The sequence below is a fragment of the Hermetia illucens genome, chromosome 1, assembly GCF_905115235.1.
Source record: "Hermetia illucens chromosome 1, iHerIll2.2.curated.20191125, whole genome shotgun sequence".
In the NCBI taxonomy this organism is placed as follows: domain Eukaryota; kingdom Metazoa; phylum Arthropoda; class Insecta; order Diptera; family Stratiomyidae; genus Hermetia; species Hermetia illucens.
Genome location: NC_051849.1, coordinates 164385653 through 164395496, shown reverse-complemented (window position 1 = coordinate 164395496; position 9844 = coordinate 164385653). Strand labels below are relative to the sequence as shown.

General features: G+C 42.7%; 1 protein-coding gene across 1 annotated transcript; it reads right to left on the bottom strand.

Moving 5' to 3' along the window:
• Nucleotides 1-8598: 8598 nt before the first annotated feature.
• On the bottom strand, nucleotides 8599-9844 carry LOC119647060 (phospholipase A1-like). The gene is made up of 3 exons (XM_038047817.1): nucleotides 9760-9844; nucleotides 9464-9701; nucleotides 8599-9369 (listed from the first exon to the last, which is right to left on the bottom strand). Exons 1-3 carry the CDS (start codon nucleotides 9800-9802, stop codon nucleotides 8634-8636), a joined length of 1017 nt encoding a protein of 338 aa, XP_037903745.1. The 5' UTR covers nucleotides 9803-9844; the 3' UTR covers nucleotides 8599-8633.

The window sequence follows — 9844 nt, the reverse complement described above, 5'->3', positions numbered from 1 at the left end:
TGAATCTTATTATCGTAGGGAAAATGTCAGCTTCCCACATTCTAACACCGACATAACTCACGAAGGATTAACTCTACGTTCACACCACTCCGACGGAATATTGTAATGAGCTTGGAGAAGCACAAAATTATGCATTTACTATAGAAACTTTAGAAAAATGTCCCACCTTTTAGTCCTGAGTGATAATGTTCACTCTATTCAGGATATGCGATTATGCTATCGATATGCGTATTCTGCTTCTCTTGCGGTGGTTAATGGAATTATCTGTGGAGCACTTCCAAGGAAATGGTTTCGAGAGAGGAAAATGGGTTGGATGTTAGTATGAGGCAATTCGGTCTCAAAATGATATTATATTTTGTCCTCAAAGTTTTTCCGTGGAATTTAATTTTATGAATCGATTTTAAATAAAGTACAAGAAGGGACGAAGTAAGGTTTTACATATATAGGTCGAATGAAAGTGAACTTTGAAAGTTTTTATTGAAATATTTTGAGCAATTTGGACATTATTGCTTTGAGCTGAGGTAAAATAATCTGCCTTTAAGGGAAAAACGGCAATTTTTGAAAGTCACGAACATTTTTGAGGAAGAAGACGGTCCACTTTATGAGCTGGAGGACCTGCCAACATCATTAAATACTTTGAAGAGGGACATTAATCGATTTTTGGGACAAGTTGGGGATGTAGGGGGACAAGTTGGGGATCAGCCAGATAGCTGGATTGGGTCTGGTACGTTTCTTGTAAAGAATACCAGTGAATAATATTATTGCGGGGTAGTTTCGCGTGCTTTCATGTTTTCGAACATCATCGGTGAATATTTTGTAATATCGAATAATATTTGACGCTTTGATCAAACAAAACACTAGTTGCGCAAACGATACCATGACCCACCGAACACCAGAATCTGTGGTAATCAAGCTCTCCCAGACTCTTTTCTTAACCATGAAATCCGTTATAAGAATTGAGTAGTAGAGTATGAAGCACTACCAATAGGATCCAATAGGATCGTTGCGCCAATGATTATTATTATTATTAATGGGTTTTCTAGGCAGTGGTGGTGCGAACTTCAACCCGTGCTAATTACTTTCGCTAGTAAGCAAATGAATACATTCCATATCGAGACATGCATAAGTAAAGTTAATATTTTTAAATTCTATACTTTACAATCAGAACTTAACTATAGCCTAGGAGTTGGAAGAATTGCTAAACTGAAAGTGATAACATTGGGAATAATATTGGAAAATTCCTTACGAATACGATTTAAATTTACAAGGATATAATAGGTCATGCTTTTCGTGTAATTTTACTGCACCCTAAATATGGTTGCCATCAACTCCAATCAGTACTTTCGGAAAAGCCTGTTTTTTTCCTCCACTATTCTGCATAGAAAATGTTCCGTGGATTCCGCTTCCTCATTATAGGAAGAACACGTATCATCTTGCCGAATTCCCATTCTGAATGCCTACTATACTCCTGCAGTTCTTCCTGCTTTTCGACAGGATAAACTTTGCGGACGTTTGTTTAGTTTTGGCAAGAAAAGTTTCTGTATTTTTTTGCAGCGTTGAGGCTCAGCCACCTATCATTATAGGAACCTTCTCGCAGTTTTTGATATCAGAAATAGCCAATGCTACTGACACCTCATGGGAGGGGGAGAATTGAGGAATAGAACCCTCTTTTGCTAAAGGATCCGAGATTTCATTTCCCTCTACACCGCAATGACTGGGTAACCAGAGTAGTTTCACCGTTTTGAAACTAGAAATAGAGTTCAATCGATTTCTAAATTCCTGAATGATTATTCAAGTAATCAAAAGGCTGGTCAACGCCCTCAATGCAGCATGACTATCGCTACAGATAGCGATCGTCTGCCTATCAACCGTTCGTCAATCATCTAGATTTCCGCCCTTAGAATGCATATGTTTCAGCTTGAAAAACGGTTGAATATTGTTCCAAGTGAAAAGCTCACTTCTCGTTTTATTAGAAAGGCAGACTCTTGCTCCTAATCCCTGTTCTATTTTTGAGCCGTCGGTGTAGAAGACGTCAATATAACCTGATACGCATGCTTCTGATTCGTCCCACTTTTCTCTTCAGCTTTCCCAACAACTTTTCCAATTCTCTGTGCACCCCAGGCCCATTGCTTCCCTTAGATCTAATCAAATTAGTCGATGAGCTGCTCTCATTGAAGTGCTCTGAATAAACAAATCCATGGAGTGCGAATTGGGTAATGCACTCAGAGCTACGCCGGATGTGGTGCTCATGGCACCGGTGATACCCAGAACACAGTTCTTTGTAGTGTTGGAAGTTTACAGCGATAACTCTTTTATCTCCCCTTAACCCACCACACTGCGGATACATAAGCGTACATCGGCCTTAAGATAGCAGCATAATTCCATATATTTCCATTACTACTTGAGGCCTAAGTCCTCATGTCGAGGCAAAGTTCCGCCCGCACAGCGCATAAGCTGTGAGAGCTCGTTTCATCTTTGTCTCTACATGTTTGTTCCAAAGAAGCTTCTTGTCTAGAATAACACCCAGAAATTTCACTTCTTCGGAGAGTTGAAGAGTTGTACCGCTCATCTCTGGAAGGCAAAGACTATTCAGTTTCTTCTTTTTGTAAATACCACCATTGTAGTTTTATTAGAATTTACTGCAAGTCCATGCCTGAGACACCAACTGTCAATCAAATTAACGGCGCGTTGTATTTCTACACACCATTCCGAGCTGTCGACCAACAGCCAGCACAGCCACGTCATTCGCATAAGCTTCATCGTTTATTGGCAGATTTTGCAGTTCGCATAGTAGTGAATTGATCAGCATACTTGACAGAAGTGGCGATAGCACACCTCCTTAAGGGCAGCCTTACGTCGCTTCCGTTGTTAAGTAGCGATCAATACTCACTTCAGCACACAACAATCTCTACGTAAGCATAGCGTAGACCCACTCACTAGAGTTTCGTCAACACCCCCCCCCCCCCACCTCTGTTTGGCGCCATCACAGATCTTTTGGAAAGGCGCACAGTCAAAAGCCCCTTCAATGTGCACGAACACACCCATCGCGTACTCAACCTTCGCAGTTGCATCCTCTGTGTTTGAAACCAAAGAATGAAGAACAGACTCACACGACTTTCCACGTTGGTAAGCATGTTGGTTTTCGTTTAGTGGGTGCGCCCTTAGCGCTTTCCCGCAAATGTGAAGTTCAATCAGTCTCTCCAGATATTTCAGCGAAAATGATGTTAAGCTGATTCGCCTGAAGTTCTTTGGATTTGAATAGTCATCTTTCCCAGGCTTTGTATGACCTTCACCTTCTGCCAAGAGGAAGGCACATAGCCCAGAGTAAGACGTCCTGGAAAAATACTTCTTAGAAGTTGCTCTAAGTGCTCTATACTCTCCTTTAGCACTTTTCTTTGGTAACAACCGCTCTCGCAGTGTCCCAATTCCCCTTGCAGTACCTTCGTGTTGAAGCGTTTGCAGAAACCGCCAATTCACTTCTTCCCCCTTCTGGGACCTATTCTCCCAGTTGGTGTGCTTCCAAGAGAGCCTGTATAGACTCAACTTTGGAGTTCATGCAAGTACCATTTGGTTTTCTAAGAGAGTCCAAATGGGCCGACTCATCCTAATTAAGGACTCTGCACAGCCTGGAAATCTCCCTTTTACTTTCCAGTTCCTTACAGTATGCTCTAAAAGAGTCTCTTTTCGAGCGCTTTACGAGCCTCTTATATCACGCTGTGAGTTTCGGAAGTTTAGCCAGTATTCATCTTTATTGCTTTTGCAACCAAAATTTGGAAGTCGTCTGGTTGATTTCCAGAGTCTCTGCAGTTCTCGCTTCCCCCACGGAACCGTTTTACCACGTTGGCCTCGGTAAATAGGACAAGCCACTCCAAAGCACTCTAAAAGTGCGCGATTCAGAGTTTTCAATTGATCTTCTATCAAAGAAAGAAGAATCTTCTACCAAAGAAGTCCTGAGTCGCCTAGGGAGCTCAACTTTGGCGCCAAGAAGTTCATTGAACTTTGCTCCGTCCGTTTTCCTAGAATTCCGTATTTGTATTATAGGCTGTTCACCAGCAATAGTTAGACTAAATTCTAAGTAACGGTAATATGAGAGTGAGACTTCATCTAGCACCCGCCAGTTTCTAATCAACTCAAAAAACTTTGAAATGCAGATTGATAGGTCAATTACTTCATTTCCTCTTGGCCCCACAAAGGTGCGCCCGCCGGGTCTTCAAACCAGCTGAAGTGATAAAGTCAAACAGCTTCTCTCCTCTAGGATTGCGTTTGCTACTGCCCCAACAAATATGCTGAGCGTTCGCATCACAATCTATTAAAAGTTCAAGGCCACTTGATTCTGCATACACTATCAGATCCCATGTTTTATGCGTCAGCGGAGGACACAAAGAATCACAGGGTAAGTAAGCAGAGGCAACTATTATATGACGTTTCTCCTCTTACCGTTAACCTGGTATTGTAAGTTGACCGCAACAAGGTCCTGGCAACAGAATTGTCTCAGTACGGTTGCCTCTAACAATCTTGGTATCAGAGGGCAGGCCCTCAGTCTCGAGGATCTTTCATCGAAGAAGATCCTAGTCCCCTTGACTGATCCAATACCACAAATTCTGTTAAAACCATCGCATAGCTCTTGAACCAGAAATATATTAGGACAGTCCTGCAAGAAGCTTTATTATACTGCAGGTTGATTTGACTAACTCTTATGTTTGTAGCCATAAGTGCAGTCTAATATGAAAACCGCCGCTAACTGAAAAGTCTTCTACGTTCAGTGTGGATCTCACCGGAGTAACCAGCTTGTCCACACCTTTCGACGAAAGTTGTGCTTTCTTGCGTCCGATTTCTCTGAATATCGCCACACTTGGTGATGTAGCAACGTCCATGTTCTCATTCCCAAGAAACTTCGCCTTCTTTCGCAGTGCCTTTCGTCCATATTACCAGTTTTCTTTCCTTCCGTTTTTCCTGGTACAGGCGGAGGTTCTGACAGGCAAGCTTGTAGTACCTTCTCCTTTGCAGCTAAAGTTTCTTTCTGCCGAGAATTAGGTGAGGTCTCCAAAATTAATGCCTCGGTCACGACCATATTTCTCAAAGTCGCGAGTGGATTCGAAGTCTATGACTTCTTACCACTTAATAATAATAATAATAATAATCGTTGGCGCAACAATCCATGTTGGATCAGGGCCTTGAAGTGTGTTAGAGCACTTCATTCAAGACCGTAACGGTACACTAGGAGGCAATGTGGTCAGCATTGCGCTCGCCCGAGATTATTACCCTGATTTGACTCAGGTACTCATCCGACGTCAAATCACAATACAAATTCCACTGCCACCAGTGAGATTTGAACCGCGACCTTCCGTGCGACAGCCTTGCGCTCTAACCACTCAGCTATCCGGACACACTTACCACTTAGAGAGTTATAATCCTTTGTTTCCATCTTCATGTATTTTTGGACACTCTTAGTGTAGTAGTAAACTACCATAAGCTCTCCCACCACAATAAGGTGGTGTCGGAGGGGAAGTTTTATAGGGTTACTTTCATATCGTCTTCACGGTTCATAGCCCTCTTCTGACTGTAAACCTTGCCTCGTTTTATTATGAGAAATTGTGAAAAGTTTTTCCTCATTATATATAGCATCCTTATATCTAGTAGCGCCGTTGATGATGATACATCTAGTGGCCTTATTCAAAACTATTCAACTTATAGACAGCTCTCCTCTAGAGTGGACGTTGTGCTAACAACAGGTTTGCACCATTACGGTATGATTGGCCCACTCATCTATCTATTATTATTATTATTATTATTCATCATCATCAACGGCGCAACAACCGGTATCCGGTCTAGGCCTGCCTTAATAAGGAGCTCCAGACATTCCGGTTTTGCGCCTAGATCCACCAATTCGATATCCCTAAAAGCTGTCTGGCGTCCTGACCTACGCCATCGCTCCATCTTAGGCAGGGTCTGCCTCGTCTTCTTTTTCTACCATAGATATTGCCCTTATAGACTTTCCGGGCTGGATCATCCTCCTCCATACGGATTAAGTGACCCGCCCACCATAACCTATTGAGCCGGATTTTATCCACAACCTGACGGTCATTTTATCGCTCATAAATTTCGTCGTTATATAGGCTACGGAATCGTCCATCCTCATATGGGGGGCCAACAATTTTTCGGAGGATTCTTCTCTCGAACGCGATCAAGAGTTCGCAATTCTTCTTGCCAAGAACCCAAGTCTCCGAGGAATTCATGAGCACTGGCAAGATCATTGTCTTGTACAGTAAGAGCTTTGACCCTATGGTGAGACGTTTCGAGCGGAAAAGTTTTTGTAAGCTGAAATAGGCTCTGTTTGCTGACAACAACCGTGCGCGGATTTCATTGTCGTAGCTGTGATCGATTGTGACTTTCAACCCTAGATAGGAGAAATTATCAACGGTCCCAAAGTTGTATTCTCCTATCTTTCTTCGTCCCGTTTCACCAGTGCGGTTCGGTGTTGTTGGTTGGTTGGTTTTCGGTGCTGACGTTGCCACCATACACTTTGTCTTGCCTTCATTGATGTGCGGCCCAAGATCTCGCCTCGATTGTCCCCTGTTCAATCTGGAGTTTGTAGTTTTCGGGTGGTTCTTCCCATGATGTCGATACCGTAAGCATAGGCTAGTAGTTGAGTGCACTTAAAGGGGATCGTACCTCTTGCATTTACATCAGCATCACGGATCACTTGCCCGAGGGTCAGGTTAAAGAGGACGCAAAATAGGGCATCCCCTTGTCGTAGACCGTTGTTTTATTATTCGGTTAAGGGGAAGTCGCACCGTGGCTTAAAGAACTATTGCGCCCCTCTTACTGGTTATAGTTTACCTATTAATCATAGTATCTGAAGCAGGCCTATAACCGTCAGGAACTTTAGAATGTTCCCTACTTCCTGATCTTTCAGCTTTACATCTGGTATTAAGTGTTCTCCCAGATACTTCGACCTACTTTGGACAAGTACCGGACACTATCCCAGGACGTGTATAGAGGTTTCGCCATACTCCTCACAAAACCTGCAAGCAGTGTCCGTATGCCAAGCTTCCCTATGTGATAGTTCAGCTGGCAATGACCAGTGAGAATTCCCACTATGATTCGGAGGTTCTTTTTGGTGAGGTTTAAGCAATCCTTTGTGCGCATGGCTTGGTATCCCCCAAAAAGCACCCTGAACTGCTTCATCCCTGGTAGGCCCGCCCAGTATAGTTCCCTCAACCGTTCCTCTTCATTTCTAGATTCATAGTCATGAAACCGTTTCCGATTCCACAGAAGGGTTCTGGTCTGTGTAAAGGCGTCTCTCCCTTCTTGGCTAGTTCGTCCGCTGCCTCGTTGCCCTCCAACCTAGCATGGCCTGGAACCCAAAGTATCCAGACCTTGTTGAACGAGCCGTGTGTATTCAGTCTCTCAAGGTATTCCCACACCAGTTTAGAGTTCACCTGGTTGGACCTAAGTGCCTTGATCGCTGCTTGGATATCGAATGGCTATGTTCTGCTCCTTATAGTTCAACTGTTCCTCTTCATTTCTTAGATTCGTAGCTATGAAACCGTTTCCGATTCCACAGAAGAGTTCTGGCCCCTGTAAAGGCGTCCCTGATCCCTTCTTGGCTAGTACGTCCGCTGTCCCGTTGCCTTCCAATCCAGCATGGCCTGGAACCCAAAGTATCCAGACCTTGTTGGACGAGCCGAGTGTATTCAGTCTCTCAAGGTATTCCCGCACCAGTCATCTATCTAAGTATTATGAATACATTTATACCCATAAAATCGTCGAAAATGTTATCCTATATCAGTGGACTCACTAAGAGAAGGCAGGACCTGTAGATACAAATGTCGCTTAGCTCTGCTTTTGGACGCTATCGTGTAACTATTATATGGGCTTGCTCGCCATTTGCTCACATTTCTGCATTATCTGTTCCGACTCTTCTCTCCCTGCAAAAACCCAGCAATGCATCTATTCTAAGAAGGGAATGCAGAGCTCACTAATCGGATCTATGAATTATATTAGAACCGTATTTTATTACTAGCTCCAACTAAAATAACGATATTTCCCATCTAGCCTTCTCGCTTGACTAACTCACATAAATGATACGAATGAAATCTATTTATTCGGCTTTCACTGCCGAAATCTACGGACATAAATGTCTAATTTATGAACCATAAAGTGCCCCTTAACGCAATTGTTGCTTGCCATACATAGCAGATGAATATAGTGATGCTCCCTTATAGTTTCACTAGTGACATTTTGTCCTAATGGCTGGTCAGAGAATACAGAAGGTCCATTGGAGCTCAATTAGTGAGCATTGCTTGCCATCAAGGATAGTTCAGAGCCGCTCAATTCAACACTAATTTCATTAATCGCTGAAATTTTACGCCGTGATTTGGGATACATGTGAATAGGATATTAAGCAATCACAATTCATTCCACATTGTAAATATGCATAATCAAGGAAACTACTTAATTCAAAAGGCTAGTAATTGCTATGCCATTTCTTTCGTGTAAATAGAAGTGGAGTAAATTCAATTCGAGTATCACGTATGTATGAAAATAAGGTTTTAACTTAAGTAGCTTCTCGGTGTGAAGTATATCAACAATGAGTTTCAATAAAATCACTATTATTATCATCCATTTATTCATTGATAGAATTTTCCCAACGCGTATGGAGTATCCTTCGCAGTTGGCAAATAGAACACACCAACGATACTGTGGTTCGAAGGTTGGCCGCCCATAACTCCCGTAACGCCCTTATATGGACAATAACGGTCAACAATACTCTGATAACTTTCACATTTCACACCGATAAACTCATCAGGAGTTTCTTTGATGGTTTCGCCTAAGTAAGCCCATGATCTATAGTGGGCACAAGTTCCAGCAATGTCAATGCCGCAGCCAGGTTGATCGCCACCCCAGTTTGGATAGAACGAAGCGTCGCCAATTGGAACATCGAACCCTAAAACTCCAGCATTGGTTTGAATCGTTTGCACATATTCAGCATCACCAACAGCTAATCGTTCGTTTGGCTTTTTTTCGAAGAAAAGTGGCATGGCAGGATCCAGGCCAAAAATAGTGTTGACTTTACCACGAGTTACTTTCTTGGCAGTCATACCGACAACATGGGCTCCCAAGCTGTGACCGATCAAATACAAATCGTTGAATTTCATTCCATGGTCAGCTAAGAAGTCGGCGAGTTGAGCAACTTGTCTGGCAGCCTCATTAACATTGTTCCTGGCCTTGATGTAGTTTTTGCTATCTGCTCCCTCACTCCAATCGACACCAATTATGTTGAATTCACCGCGGTATAGGTAGGCCTCGCGGCAAGTGCGGATTGTGTTTGAGTTTCCACTTCCACCCCAGCCATGAGAGACAATTCTGAAAAAGTTTAAGGTTTTAAGTGTGGTTCAGATGGATCACGACTCAAACCATAATTCCAAGAGTTTTTCAACGTCTTGAGTCCAGAACCTACCTTGTCGGATTATTCGGGTTGAAATTCGATTTAGCCAAACTTTCAGCATCGCCAGGAACAATAATTTCTCCTTCTTTTGGATTTTCTCTTGTGTATAAACGGAAAACAACATTGAAGCTACCTCGGTTTTCTAAGTTCATCTGAAACTCAACATCCTTGAGATTCATTAAACGGAGTTGCATGTGCTCGTCGGGAACGAGAACCCATTCATCATCCTCCAAAAGTGGAGCAGCAAAGGCTGAAGTTGAATAGTTTTTTTTACAGTTTATAGACATCATTAAAACGACTAAGGTTACCTGCTGTTAGCCCTAAAACCAGTAAAACGATAGAACCTTGCATTTTTTACTTCTTAGGCGAAAATGCCAGATTGTCAGATAAGAT